Below are 16,612 nucleotides of genomic sequence, written 5' to 3' on the forward strand. Positions count from 1 at the left end.
TGCATGCATAGGTTCAATAAAAATAGTTCACTGACCTGATACTTCTTGATGGAGTCCATCTGCTCCTTGGTGACGTTGTCATGGGCGGGAGGGCGCGGGGGGGCGTCCCTCGCGACCTCCCGCGGAGGCACTGCTGGTGCTGCCGTCTTCGCCGTGCCGTTCACCTGCTGTGGTGAGGAAACTTATCGTGAGGAAACTTATAACCCTAGGAAGAAAGTTTAAGGCATTACAACGAAGGAAGTCCGACAGACAAGGCGCTATAAATAAAAAATGCCTCATTTATTTATTATATTGAATGCCATTATAAATAATGAAGCTTTTTTTATTTTTTCTTTTGAATGTACTTACAAATTGATACTATTAATTAATGATAGTTCTACTAAGCCGCGGGACATCCTCGTGACGCTCGTCTCTAAAATTAACATAGTTCCGTACGAACTGGCAAGTAATGTGTGCAATATTTTATCTCTTCGCTTTCACTGTACAAGGTTTTTTATATAGGTACTGCACGTATTTTGTGAGTATTATACAAAAAATTAAAAATTTTCTTGGTATTCCATACGGATCGGACCTGGTATGAAAAATCGAAATTTTTAATTTTTTCGCTGTTTATTTCTTTCGAAAGTTGTTGTATTCTATTCTGAGTATATTGTGAAAATTTGTATGTAAAAAAATACCCCGATAATCCGTCGCTCGTCAATAATGGGGCTTCTTATAATTACGTAAGGTGATTTAGACAAGTTATATCTCCCTTTCCATTGGGTGAGAAACCATGGAACAGAAAGTAAGAGAAACCATGACATTTGGCTGGCTCGACCTCTCCTAGTAATGTCTAATGAGATTTTTAAACACTATAAAACTGGAAATCCTTACATATTATAAATCAAAGTCCTCTGCCGAATCTGTCTGTCTGTTCACTATAAACTCAAAAACTACTGCACGGATTTTTGTGCGGTTATCGTCAATAGATAGTGTGATTTTGAGGAAGGTTTAGGTGTATATTTTTTAATATTTTTACCAGAGCGAAGCCAAGACGGGCCGCTAGTATATAAACATAACTGTAACCATTTTAATAATAGACGCCCCATAGTTGGTATATCAAGGGGGAAGTGAGAATAGAATTGTACAATTTGACATTTTATAACAAGTACATGTATTGTAAAAAAATGCTATTTTTTTAAAATACGTGAAAGTATGTTTCTTGTATGTTACTTGTATGTTTCTGGTTAATTAACTCTTTGAACTGTGGAACTGGCACAGTGAAGGCAAGATAATAATTTATGTAATTAATTGTTCGTATCTTCACATTACCAGCTAGTTTGCATATTATATGCATGTTTATAGGTGCTTGACCTAAGGTTAAGATAAGTTAAATATAGATCTAAGAGAAATTGACTTTAGAAATTCATTCTAGTATTTATTTTAAAACATTTCAAGTAAGTGATACTTGAAGAGATTAAATAATGCTATGATGACTTTACCGTTTTTTTACCAAATGTCAAGCATACATATGGAAAAGAAATTACTTAAATCAAGAAAGATATATTTACAGACAAATATTCAAAAGCACAGGTAGGCATAGGAGGAGCGCTAACTGCCTATTAGCTACTATTTAGCAATAGGACTAAGGTTTTTTGCAAAAATTTCACTTTTGACACAAGCTTCTTTGTCGACAGAGCGATCTTATTGCTTTTCTTGTGTGAATCATGAATTGGCAAGAAGCAATGACTTACAATACAGTTATAGAAAAATACACGAAATCCGTAAATGTAACTGCCTAAGAAAAAAAAACTATTTTCAAGGAACTCTTCATGCGTGAATCTGATTCGTACTTGACCGGTTTTAATTATTAATATATTATTAATAGTAAAATAATAAGCCTTCCCTTTCAAATTGGAGTCAGTAGTAGTATAACTGGTCTATATTATCGTGATATCGACAGGATTTTTTGCTATTCATAATGCTATGCTTCTGAATATTTGGACGAATGAAAATTTATCGACTGCTCGCAAAATTATTGCTATTGACTACAAGTGTGTGGGAACATGTTAGTAGATATATTGTATTATACATCTTTATCGATGTAGTCGTATATATATATAGTTAGGAACGATGCAGTCATTTCATTCGAATAAAAAATATATTTAAGTTACCATACCTATATCTTATCTTTTTTATAATTATAACATCTTATGCCGGCTATACATTATCGCGAAACAGTCCGCCGACATTTGTCTGAATTCGGCGATAGTGTATAGCTGGCGTTATAAGTAACATGCACAATTACGATCTAATTGCATAAATATGAATGTTAAACACCTGAAAGAAAAAAATATATTAGTTAGATACAATTACAGTAGAGACCCCGAAATGTAAGACGTGACAAATTAATCATTGCCTTGATTAATTAAATACCTACAATTGAATGAGTTGGGAAAATTGAATAATATTTTTGCAGGAAGGCCTGTGCCCAGCATTGGGGATGTTTAAATGGTTGATGATGCTGAAGTATATGATATTGAAAAAGATCTCAATTGTTATAAATAACTACCTAACATATAAATAAATAGGTAGTACCTAACATAACATTTTCCCAACTCGCAACAACTTATGAAATCGTAAAGAATTGAAGCCAGTCATATCAAGCAGCCAAATGTTAGTTAACACAACTTTAAAGTCTTTAAAAACAATCTGAAAATGGTTAGAGTTATAGTAACATACATTAACATGACTTGACATATAACACATTCTATTGAAATACTTTTGGTAAGGTACCGAGGACAGTCGAACGTAAGTGCATAAAGCATGATCAATGATAAAATGTATTGATGAATTCAATAGTTAATTCTCATGATTGTGATATTTACGACTCGTTGAACGCATTGTGTGTTAGTGAAAAATCGATAAACCAACGATTATCGTAATATCACGTCTAAAAACATTCACGGAACATGATAAAATACATATTACTTCTGTTTTTAGACGTAATATTATTATGAAATTATAATTATTTATTTAATCTTGAATTTATCAGGTATGGATATTTGCTGATAACAAAATCTACCGTTTTTAGTTTACTACACAACTTATTATATGATTGTTCACTGAAATTGTTTAGAAATTAGAAGAATTAGTGGTTGATATGGATTTGGTAATTTTATTTTATTTATTCGAAAGCCCAATAACGTTACCTTTGGAGTCACATATACTATTTTGTGCCCGTAGTCGTTGAGACCTTTGGATGCTGGGGCATAGATGAAATAGGGAGCAGAATGGCGATAAAGAATGGGGACTCCCGCTCCTGTTCTTTTCTATAGCTTATCATAAATTATTATAAGGATTGCTATTGCCATCCAACATCGAACGCAACTAACATTTTAGTCGCCGCAGAAACCTAGGGCGGATTATAGTTTTCATTTAATTAAGTTATTTATAAGTACCTAATTATTTATGTGACACTTGACTTTATGACGAATCTGAATTTACATCTTACATTTAAGTCTACCTTTATTAAATTTGTGTCACAACTATATTTTCTGTTTACATCAGAGTTTGTGAAGATCTGTATACTCCATGAATGAAACCGATATGGTAGAGGTTATTGTTCGCAATTCGAGACGGCTTTCTATAGAAATATCATAAAATTAAATACGACTGGGAAAGGCCACTTTCATAGAAACCCATAAAATAGTTTATTGACTTGAGCGTCACAAGCAATATGAAATTTAATCTGGTAGGTACACAAAGGGCCCCTAATCAAGTGTAACACTTTCCAACAGCAGCCTTATTGCTTTATGAATTGTGCCGATTGTAGTGTTAGGTTCCTACGCTTTGGATGAATTTATCAGATGTGATGATGATGAAAAAAATAACGGTCAGCAACGAAAGACGATACATGTAACTGTTGAGCAACTTTCGTAGCTAACCGAACGGTTTATATCAACTCCGAATAGTTAGCGGTTAGTAACCAATTTCTAAAGAAAATATTACGTATCCCTTCACCATAAGAACTATTATCACCAACTAAAACCTTACTTCCCATGACACTACCAACCGACGATTCCCTCGAGACCCATGAAGCATGCATAGCTCAAAGTGCCCGTTACCTGAAACACCACGCTCTTTCTGTCCACGGTACCGGGGTATTTCGGGGTCGTTTTAACAATCTGCACGAATGTGTCCGGCACATCCACCGCCACCTCTCTTCCGAGGAGTACAGGGGTGGTGTCGAAGCCAGGGGGCAATTTATAAGAAGCGTAAACTGCCTCTCTGATCAGCACGGAGTCGGTCCTCGCTGAGTATGTCACGCCTTCCCTGCAGTCGAGCAAAGAATCTTCGCCATTAGATATGAGAAGTTGAATCTTGTGATCGCTCAAATTGTGTGTAGCGTTTGACGCGACTGATTCTGATCTGTCCGACATTAGATCTCCACATTTGGCCGTCTCCAAGGAACCTTTGCTTTTCTTGCTTCCGAAGCTAGTGCCCGATCCGTCAGAACTTTGAGGAAGGGAGAGTAACTCCATGGTGCTGTTATTCTTGAAGCTGCCAGATCCGTCAGAACTAGGTCCAGATATATCTATAGTGCTCTGAAGGACAGTGCTCTGTTTGCTGCCGAAACTGGTGCCTGAACCCCCAGAGGACAGGAGGAGGGGCTCATCGTCCCTGGATGCCCGGAGGCGTACCTGAGGGGGGCGAGGTGGCGGGTAGCGGGGCGGTGTTTTGTTTCTCGCGATGAAACTGTCCGGAACATCCACCGCCATCTCGCGATGGGGACCTGGAAAGTTATATCGTGATTATTATTTTATAAATAAAATAACAGGGTATGTTTCTTTATTATTTTTAATAACAAGAAAGAAAAAATATGTAACCTATGGCTAATGTCTTTTTCAATTTCCCGATGCTAAAGAATGCTATAGAAACATTGTTCAATCTATAATGGATTGAACACTGAGATTCACAAGTACAGCCCATAGTTCGGAAAAAGCTGCATCTTGTTAATCGAGTTTATCAAGAACCAAATCCGGAAGATCTAAACCAGCAAACGAAGGGCATGCTTTAAAAAGCTAAAGTCAATTGAAAGGGTGTGCGATATCTATTTACATCGGCGAAATTAATGGACGTGGCAACAAGCGTCAAAGGCTAAATGACCCGAATAAATTTGTTCATAACTCCCCGCTTGCTTGTCGAGCAATTAGCCCAAACAGGAGCGCGAGCGAATGGCCTGTGAAATAAGCGCGCGGTAAGTAATTTTTCTGACTGTAAAAAATGTAATTTATTCACTACTGTGCCGTTGGAATGGTGGAAATTATCTTGAAATTATTTAATGCATTCCATGAAAAAGTCACATCTCGTGACTTACGTGTACTTTTTTATATGTTTTATTGCAGAAAACAACATATTATATTTCTTGTCATTCTTATTGAATGTTGTTTTTAAACACTTTCTTCAAATTACAGTATTTTCGGTGTTCAGGTTAGCTAAACATGCTTAATTTAGGAGTTAACATTATCGTGTCTACTATTCTAATGAATCTAAAACAACCGCAAAGGAAATAATAAACTCCACAGTTTTATACTTATAAACCGAAAACCATATAGCATTAGGTCTGAGGTACCTATAAACTTGCCTAACTCGATACGCCATACTGTGAATGAGACATGCATAAGCACAAATTGCATACATTTCACGCTCGAAGCGACATCCCGACATGGGTGACTAGGATGAATTGACTGAATATCATTGGCCAGTCATCAATCTACCATTGACCGGCTCGATATTCTGTTATAAATGTTTTGCCTTTAGCAGTATGATGGATATGATTGGTCGAATTTATTTGCCCTCGAAATTGAGTAATATTCAAGTACATATCATTGTAAAATTTAATAAATGCAATGTAATACTTGTTACTAACATGATATAATTAGTTGCTGAAATGAATGATTTAGATATTTTTTTATTATGAATAGTTACATAGAGAAGAAAATTAAAAAATTTGTTCCCTTATAATTAATACTATTAATGTAATAGTTTGTCGCAAACTACTATATAAGAATTATCTCCGAATACTTGGCAATAAAATCAAAATAAATAATTATACATAAACATCATTAAAATTCTTCAAGATACTAACAAGCTATAAAATAAACATTGAAAAACAATAAGCGGATTATGAAAGCGTAATAAAAGCGGTTATTCACTAAGAAATTAATGAGGGATGGGATTACTAGGGAATTAAATATGATTTATGTTACACTAATAATGTATTTTGTCAGTTTCTCGGACAGCTTTGAGATGCCTAATGCTGTATAATAGACATGTAGTGTTAAGTGCTCCTATAGAGTTTCTGTAATTGTGATTTCGAAGCTAGCATTCACTTTCTGTTGTATTTTTCCAATGAAAAAATAATATCTGATTTCTCGTCAGGTAAAAAAATTGGATCGAAAACCATGCTTTGTTTGTTGCGAACAATCCATATAACATATTTTAGTGCAAAACGACTGTAATGAACTTTTTAACGTTTAGGTATGCTTCTTGATGATCGATAGAAAAGTTGGTGATTATGACTTAGGCATGTGATAATATTAACGAGAATGCAATACTTACATTGCTACAAATAGATATACTTATGAAGATATCACATCATGTTGTCAATCAGGGGGATAAAACATCATGGGGTCGTCGTTCTCAATTAAGAGTAAGATGAAAATAATGGAAGTCGATGATTATGAAAATGATGAATAGCGAATGATGAATAAGATAACGATGAAGTTTATGGTCATGGTGATGAAAATTATGATAAAGAACCAACCTGAGTCAGACAGCGAGAGCATGGTGAGCATTTCTGTTTCGTCATCCGGCGGCGGTCGCTTCTCGTCCTCCGCTCCCAGCACCACAATGCTGGATCCCGACCGTCTGCGAGGCCTGAAATCGTATTGGGAATCCATCAAAGTCTGTTTAAAAATGTCAACGTGCTTATAGTGCTGTAACGTTATATTAGTCCTCGCAAGTAGTAGTTGAGTTTTCACGCTAAGAAGTAGAAAATCAATGTGATTTGATATCAAATCAAAATCATACATAGGACATGAATCAATGAATCACGTAGTCGTTAAAATATATCCATTTGTTTTAGTGTTACAATTAAATGGACAAAACTTACAAATTATAGCTAAAACTTTTTGACATCATCTGATTAGTCGGATAAATTATTAATTAATCATTCCAGTTAGCTTCGGCTCGGAAATTCCGTATTGTCCGTAAATGTACATTTCCATGGAATGCAATTATTTACCCCGATTGCATGAAATGCTCAACTTAACTCATTGGATTTCACATTTTCAGAAGAAATATATTTGAACAATTTTAATAAAATTGAAGTATTTTAAAATTAAAGTACAGCTCATCATCGACTGCCTTTTTATCACAACGCTGTAACGAAAATAATTTATAGCTCTAATTTAAATTCCATATCTGATCAAATTTATAACACTCAGGTTTTTACTACTGGTTAGTGATTAAATTGTAACTATTAAGAATAACAAGATTATACTCTATTTTTATAGTAAATTAGGAAGTGAGAGGTTCCAGAAAAAGAAGAATCAAGAAAGAGATGGAAAAAATAAAAAAGACAGAGGAAAGTGAAAATGTCTAGCGATAGCATAGATATAAGAACATTACTCAATGTAATAGTAATGTTCTAATATCTGTGAGCGATAGAGTAACATGGAGAAAGCTAACACACCAGGCCCTTCTAAATCTATGAACACACGTAATGCAAGACATGAATGTTATATATAATCAATTTAGTACTGTCAACGAAAAACCAAAAATCAAAAAGAAGATGGATATGAAAGAAAATATGAGCTGAAAGAGAATATTTCGCATAAAGGGAACCCATAGTACACGTGTTGGAAAAGGGTAAATAAACAGAATGTACTAAAAAAAGTATATGTAGTAAGTAGGGACTGCCCAATTCACTGTAATTAGCTTTTAAAAAAGACCTGTCTGAGGAAACGCATCCGATCTAAGACAACGGACAGACGAACGCACCCACCGTGACGTCACACATGGCTGCAATGCCTTATGCAACGGCCGAGTGTAATTTCAATTATTTTTACTGTTTATTACTGTATCACAATGTATCCTGCTTGAATAATGAGTTTATTTGAATTGGAATAGCTACTCGTATAATATTGTTAGGTTATATATGGGACAGGAAATCATGGATGCTGGTCTCAGTTTTTAAATCGATAGATTACATAATGTTGATTAAACAAAAATTCTAATTTAGATGTAGTAATTACTTCTTATACTACTACTTGTACTTAGGTATTGCCTTTGTTTCTTCTCTTAAGCACTATAACAATAATTATGTCACTACTGTACCAGAATCAGCAGAAAAACAGAAAAATGAAAATTATAAAATTTTAACCTTTCAAATGCCTTTCAAGAAATATCATGAAAGAGACTAGATTGTTGAGCGTTCCCAGTAAAAATGGTCATATTTATCGCGTTCTCAATAGAGGCTGGAGAACTGTTTAGGAAATAGGAAAAAAATGCTGGTCTGAGCCCTGCTTATAAATCTCAAGTCGAGCGATAGAACAGAATTTCAAAATATATAATTCCCGAATGCGCGCTTCTTTTCTGTAAATGTTTTTATAGGTACGTGAACCATTCCATCATTTTACAAGATTATATTTGACTTGTACTGTACATACATATGTACTACGTATGTTCAGGTCGAATCTTGTAGGTCAATCTTGAATTTTGAAGCTGATATATATGAAATTTTGTACACGCTAAACCAAAACAAACCCAAACTAAACAGTTTAGGTGCACCCAGGAACGGCAAGGGACCAGGGAACTCGTGAACGATCCATTGCACGGAAATGATTTTTTCATGACGCATGAATGAAATTAAATCTCCCTGACAACATAAAAATCTTTTGTCAAAAATGTCATTTAATTTTGCAAAGATTTTATTATTATCATGAATGTTAAAAGCTCGACTTGATATTGAGTTGTTTCTACTTGTTATATACATAATTCACATTACAGCTTTTCCATACAACTACGCCGATCAATATAGTAGGTACACTATACTTTACAGCGTGCCTAATTTTAACGAGACGTAAAATAAATTGTAGAACAATGTTACCACATGTTGGGCGGAGTCACGTACCAACTTAGTAAGGAGCAGGTCGGCCCAAATTACCTGAAGGGCTATGTAACTAACACACTCTCCATATAACACGACGGTTTTTCTTTCTGTCCAAAAAATGCCTTTTTTAAGAAACTTTCAGAGACCGTAGAGAGACCGTAATGCTTCGTTATAAAACAAAAGGAAAAATGACTTAAGTTTTAATGAGTTATGTAAACCTCAAAAACAAAAACTCGAAATTTTACGACACTACAGTATTTTTTTTTACATTTTGTGTATCAGTTATGAACGTGTAGTAAAAAACGTCGTAACATACATGCGTGCATTGATCATTAAATACTCGACCTTATCATGGCGCTTCGCTTCCCGTCGCGCGTGAAAATCTCGCCTCTTATGTAATGTCCAACATTCGCACTCGTACCTTATTTGTCAAATAGAAGTTGTTTGTATCAAGTAAAGGATTAAGTGTGCTTTAACTTCTAAGCATCTGTCAGACCCTTTCAATGTAAAGGTTTGAAGGGTAGAAAGATACGAGTTAATACCTTGATCTATAGATGGCGTCACTTATGCATGAAACTCATGGATGGTCTCGGTAAATAAATAGACCTGAGGTGGGTTTTTTATCAAGGTATACTTATATGAAATCAAATTATTTGTCGGTTTTTATATTAATCTGTTTTGAGTACCTACTACTAAATTTATAAATACAAACAGTACGACATGCTCTATAAGGGAATTAATAACACCTTACTTCAAAATAGCTTAACAATCATTCAGCTACTCACAATACTAAACAAATTCGTTTTATTACCACTATCTATTGAATGCAGGAATGCAAATTAGTATCGGCTTAAGTTATGAAAAAGTTAAACTAATGGATTTTTTTTGTTACGGGGCTACAACCTTGAGTTTTGCGGCGTATGGTACCTGTCCTAGAGGACCACTCCATATCCTCCTGTGAAAATCGTGCAAGGCGACTAAGGAATAAAAATTACTATATAACCTTTACAGCTAAGAGGGTCGATAACAGGCGTAGCTCATAGCAGAACCTTCAAAAATTGAAGATTTATTTTTTTAAAGGGCTTCGGGCGGAGATGCCGTAACTAACAATGCAACAAGAGAGCACGCTCAGATGAGTGAGGGAGAGGTCTTTACCCTTGAGGTTCAGTATACATAAATTAAATTGATTCCTCGCACGATTTGCGATGCACTCACATAATTGAATATGCATTAAACGAGTCGAGCAACTCATGTAAATGTGGTAATGACAAATAACTGGTTGTTTACGTAAATTAATGTAGTGTGGAGCTCCGGGAAGGAACAATAGATAGAATGCAAAAGGCTGGTGAGATGTCTGAAGATATTTGTTTCAGTTTCACTCATGTAACCACATTTGAGGTTTTATCAGCTTAGGAATCTTGATAATGCTGTGCTGTCCTCACAAATTCAGCTGAGTTGGCGCATTGAGAAGAAAATGGAAAGGGGCTTTGAGAAAACATATAGAAACAGACAAATTAAATTCATTGAAATATTTTTTTAAATACTAAACTTTGCTGCAGTTACACATAAACACAAAATATACAAAAGCGTTCTAACAAATGAAAGGAATTTAAGAACTGGCATGCATAAGAACTGCTTAGAAATAAGAAATTTTGTCGAGTCCTTGCAAAAATCCAGCTTCGTATATATAATAACTAACATTTTCACACTTGTATCATAATGTACATAGTTAATAATACAACTACAAACGCACGGACTATCAATAGCATTATAAAAACGATATCATAGTTTCCCCTCCATCTACCGGAATAGCAACTGAGGATAGTGGGGTGCCATGAATGGGGACGATAGACACTACCTGTTCGATGGCAGTGATACAGGTAACCATTGTGCTTATGACCCATTTAAAGCGAGCTGCTTTGTCCCACATGTGCATGTGTATGACAGACGCAAGTTATAAGAACAAACAAAAGATGTTTCAAGAAAACTTATTACTTATTTTCGCAAAATTTTAAAATTAAATGGTGCATAAAGAAAGCTGGTTCGAAAATTTTGTGAGGATTTTAGGAGATTACGTAGTACTTATAGTAAATTTAACTTATTTCGTAAAATAAAAAGTTAAGACATAGGTATTCAGAAGACATCATTAATAAAGCGTTTTGCGAAAAATAATCTTAGAAACGCATGGAAAATTTTTAAGGGGCCTTTGCTCAGTAGTAGATATTGTAAGTAAATAAAAATAAAAAATACTTTAGTTAACTAAAGTATATGGTGCTATCGATATTAAGCATTGTGATATAAAATCTTAATTTTCCTTAGCTATAATGATAAAACTTGGAACATCGCTTCACATCTCTCTAGGTACGTCGCAGTACAGAACGTCCGGTTCCGAGACGTACGGAAACGGGAGACATAAATAGGGAACTCTGTTCTATCAGCACATTGCATCGAATGATATCTAGGTACATATAAACTGAAAGAAATGTTTCATTCACGGTAGGCGACGCGCGTACACCACCCCTGGTGTTGCAGGCGTCCTTAGGCTGCGGTGACCACTTCCCGTAATGTGGGCCGTTTGCTTACTCAACAGCATACAAAAACAGAATATTTAAGGATCTCCAGGACCATATATGCAACAACGGCCAACTTGTTGACTAAGGGCCATAACAACGCCAATGGGTAGGTAATCCCAAAGTTTACCAACATTATTAAATGTTTATATCTATAAATTTTATAAGAAAACATGATGAAGAGAAATAAAAATTTTACAAGATCTTGAAGTTAAAACCACGAATAAAAGTTATGGTGTTCATGCTATAAACAATTTACGCATCTAAAAGGGTTTTTATGGAGTTAAAGGAGTTAGAATTTGGTATAAAGATATGTGGCATCAGTAAATAAAATATAATGCTCATGGAAACATGACGGGATTATTTGTTATTTAGGATTGAAAAAAAAAGATTGATTTTTAATATAAAAAAGAACTAAATAAATTGAATGAGATTAATATCTGTTACCTAGTGTTTCACATTTGTTTTCTTTTAACTTCTGTTGTTATAAAAAAATCGAATGTATTAATTTCCACTGCTTACACTTACAATTGTAATGTCTTTCTTAAACTTTGTTAGTCTGTGATTGACGATGTTGACTTATAATAAGTACGTAAGTTTTATGTACCTAGCTTTACTTTGAAACCGTTAATTTTGATCCGAATGAAGGAAAAAAAAACTTTAAAACCAACCAAACCAAGCCAAGTCCATTCCAACTCATAAACCATGTACTCCTTGTACTGTACCTATTATATAAATACTAGCGGCCCGACTCGGCTTTGCTCGGGTAAAAACAAAATACATTACATACCCAAACCTTTCTCAAGAATCACATACTACCTATTGATATCCCTGAAACAATTTTTGTGTGTGACTTATTGTTAAGGTTAAAGAAGGATAAAATAATTAACGTAAAACAAGAATTGGCACCTTTCTATTCGATGGCATTTCACTGCATTTTATTCTTCAAACCAAAGTTCTCATACGTGTAGAAGTTGGGTGGGGTAAAGAAGTTAAAGTTGCCACCGCTGTCCGTCACGTCACGTCGCGTCGGACTCTGCGATTATATTAAACGCCCACACCCCACGCCAATATTGCCAACTTCCAATCATATTATATTTCCGATTTATTCCTGTCGTGTCTATCGCGAAAACTTGCTGCCGATCATCGTATATACTTTAAAATTGGTAAAGTAAAAATGTTTATCTCCTCTGTGTGAAGGAATGTTGATTGCTTCAAGAGAAAATTTAGTTTCTTAACCAGGCGAATAACATTGTTTATTTTGCAAAATTTGTGAGTAAGTATGAAATTATCACGACGTCACGTGTACAAAGTGGTAACCTATATTGTAACTAATTCAGAGCTAGCATAAATAGTATAGTTACTTGTTATGTTATTATCTTAAGTAACAAATAATTATATCAAAAATATTCAGAATTACATATACCTAGCTGATATAGCTAACTCCTTTTCAATCCACTTCGTTTTCTGTTGTTCTCAGACACATTACATTGTCATTGGAGTGAATTGATCAATCCATTTGATCATAAAACTTGCAAAAGGAAGTATAGCAAATCCACGTGCGGTCTATTTATTCGCCACTTTTCCTTATACGCCCGACGCCCGGCTCAATCTATCAAATTGAGATGAATTTTATATGACACAGGTATCGCTGCCTGCCGAAAAATATTTTTTCTATATTTTTTGAAAGGAAATTATGTGTATATAAAATAAGAACGAAAGTAGATTAGTTTTGCAATAACATTCTATAAAACCTTATGCAGAACAAGGCTTGGAAAATTAAAAAATTTACCCTATTTTAAGTATCATCCATCCATCTAACGCCTTACATGAATCATATTGGATTTTGACATATATCCTTCCTTTAATGTCATAATCCAATATAGTTTAAAAACACCAATGGTTTTCCAAGCCTCGCATAAGTATATAACTCTGTGCTCGCATACTATAAAATATTCTAAATTAGGTGCTAAGGTTTCCTTTGCAGCCAGTTTGCATCAGAAAGCAATTCAAATTCCGTACGCCTCAGTGGGGCAGGGAGAAATAGGGGTGATGCTAGTCGAGCGTAATTTTGGTCCGCACTCGCCCACTGGGGCAAACTAAATCGTAAAATCTACAATGGTAAAATCTATAATTATACAGTCGGCTTAGAAAAACTTTAGTATTTTTTAACGAACTATATTTTTTTGCCATTACAATCCAAATGTGTAGATTGGTCAAGATTAGTGTCGTGATGAGATAATAGAAACATTAAGTGTTACCAGCTAAGAGGACACAGGGTCTTCATTTATTTTGTACTTTTTGTAGTAGTATAAATGACGGCTCGTGGTGCAGTGGACTGTAATTTATTGTAGTTTTTCGGAGCCGATTAAATAAATATGCCGAGATTACTTGGGAGAACTTTTTATTGGCACGAAAGACAAAGAGGAAGAGAGTATTTTTAAATGTGAGCGTAAATGTTGCTATAGCAAAAAATAAAAATATAATTTAATGTTGGGATTTCCAACAGTAGTAAAACTTGGAACCATTTTTAGGCGCCAATAAGTGATGTACTTAGTGATATAAATAACTGCATCACTTATTGGCGTCAAAAAAAATAACTCAGACTTACCCGACCCCGAGCATTGGGATATCAGGAACCTGTACAGCTGGCAACATTTACAAATATGAAAAGGTCCAATTCCCCATGTTTCCGAACCGTTCTCAAATTTTATATGGTGCTTACCATGTAAATTTATTGAGGGTGAAGCCGTTGTGTAGGCCGCTAGGAATGCAATGTTCGTGAAATGTGGTTTAAAATCTTTTTCTACGTAGTTACACTTTATTCGTATTAGCCTTAGGATCAAAGACACAATTTTTAGATAAAGGGTACTTCTTTTACAGATTTCAAAAATGTATTGAAAATTTCAAGAAGATGAGTCGGTGTGAGTGTCGTACTTTCGTAATTGACTAATTATGAGAAAACACTCGCTTTTATTGTTATGCAAAACTAGATTCTTCCAATGAATTCGTATTCATAATTCGAATACGTTCAATGTGGTAAGTATATTTAAAAAGTTCATAATTTTCTTTTTTGTTCTAAAAATAAAACGGTATACACTTTGTGACTGTGTACGTCTCAAATAACACTTAAAATTATTCAGGTAAATAAATTACAACAGACAACGTGTTAACTTTCAAACTATTCACCTAAACGGATTTGTAATTCGTTCAGTAGTGCCGTGGCGAAAGCAGAAGCCATAGGGGCATATTAAATCAAGCACTTACATGTGAAATTGGTTCATTTGGTACTTGTATCAATTTTCAAATGGGCGTACAACAATTTCACTTCCATTTTTACGCACAAAAATTGGAAACGCGCTGTTACGAGACGTAGGGCTTGCTACGAAAATATACAGGGTTACTGGTATCTAACGCATAGGCATTCCAAAGGCGCATAAAGTACATAGAAACTAACGTCTTTTGTTCTACGACGTTTGTCTAAACGTAACAAATATATAAAAAAATCCTTTTTTTAGTTTTAATGTCGTTTTGTATAAAATGTTAACTCTATGTTCGATTCCGCTACACAACGTTTAACTGTCTCGTGCTGCTTGGCTTTAAGTTGTGTAGAATCGCAAATTAGATTGTTTTTTTTAATATGAAAAAAAACTACGAATTACGAAAAGTCGTAGAATAAAAGTTGCTTGTTTTGATGTACCCAAGTAGTCTTTATGAGGTTTTGCGTTTGATACCAGTTACAATGCATAAGTGATTAAACTCAATTAAGATCTATATAGACGTAATAATTAGGGCTGCACCTATTGCGATTAACTGCGGAGATGGCGATTATGACTTTAAATATATCGGCAAATATTTGAGTGATTCATATTTTTATTTATAATATACTAGCCTTTGCCCGCGGCTTCGCCCGCGTAAATTTCCCACGGGAACAGGATTATTTTTCCGGGTTGAAAGCTAAGGACTGTTTAAGAAAAAATAATGTTAAACTAAAGGTAAGACGGTGCTGTGATTTTTCCAAACCTAAATAAAACTACATTCAGGTTATCTTTTGGAATGTTACCAAAAAGGTAATTCCGTTCAACAGGTCCAAAATAACAATTCAGGTTTGACCGGAAGTAGGCCATTAGACCACCAGCGTGACGACGACACATCCGCACACGCCCGTAAGGGAACAGTACAGAGGATATCGCCGTCTCTTTCCACTATCAGCTGATTGATAAGATTTACTTTAGATGACTATAAAATACAATAGAATTACTCATGCAGATTTCGATTAGACGAGAATGACAATTTTATGACTAACTAAGAAATGCCTTCTCCATTTCACACACAAATTTATAAAGGATCCAGTGTGCAGGTTTCCTCACGATGTTATCCTTCGTCGGAAGTAAGTGGTGGTCGATGAAAACTATTCAAACTATACATGAGTCAGATTTATACACAAACTAAAGTACGATTCGGATTAAAACGAGTAGGATTCGAACCTGAGACCTATCGATCCACAGGCGGGCGCCTTAAACATTACACGACCACTGTTTTGTTTGATTAGTTCGCAGTATGAATTAAAAGGCAACGTAATGATAGTCCTTGGAACAGCATTCTACTATTAACGCAAAGACATATACTTAGGTAAAAGTCGGATAAACATGTAACTGCAACAAGTAGTAGGAGTAGGGAGTCGAAAATGGCGTTTTGTGCCAAAGGACTGCCGTGGTTTAAATGGTATCCGTTGAGAAGCATGCATATATATATGTACTGTTTTCAGCATTGGCTTATTCTTGTAAATAAATAGTGTAGTGAGTTAAATGTCATATATGAGAATATGGAGAGGTTACAATTGTGACAAATTAATTTCAGATAACATGGGAATGGATCCTTGAAA

General features: G+C 34.9%; 1 protein-coding gene across 5 annotated transcripts in view; it reads right to left on the reverse strand.

Moving 5' to 3' along the window:
* The window catches only part of sdt (stardust), a 103,383-nt gene that overhangs the window by 51,008 nt on the left and 35,763 nt on the right, over nucleotides 1–16,612 (reverse strand). For 4 of the 5 annotated variants that reach the window (XM_053753019.1, XM_053753018.1, XM_053753020.1 and 1 more), the window contains 3 exons: nucleotides 6,809–6,921; nucleotides 4,107–4,774; nucleotides 36–167 (listed from right to left, as the gene is read on the reverse strand). In XM_053753019.1, the coding sequence (XP_053608994.1) occupies nucleotides 36–167; nucleotides 4,107–4,774; nucleotides 6,809–6,921 (913 nt within the window). The remainder of the gene's footprint in view (nucleotides 1–35; nucleotides 168–4,106; nucleotides 4,775–6,808; nucleotides 6,922–16,612) is intronic. The other variant, XM_053753021.1, reaches the window with a different exon arrangement.

This window comes from Plodia interpunctella, chromosome 12, assembly GCF_027563975.2.
Source record: "Plodia interpunctella isolate USDA-ARS_2022_Savannah chromosome 12, ilPloInte3.2, whole genome shotgun sequence".
Taxonomy (NCBI): Eukaryota; Metazoa; Arthropoda; class Insecta; order Lepidoptera; family Pyralidae; genus Plodia; species Plodia interpunctella.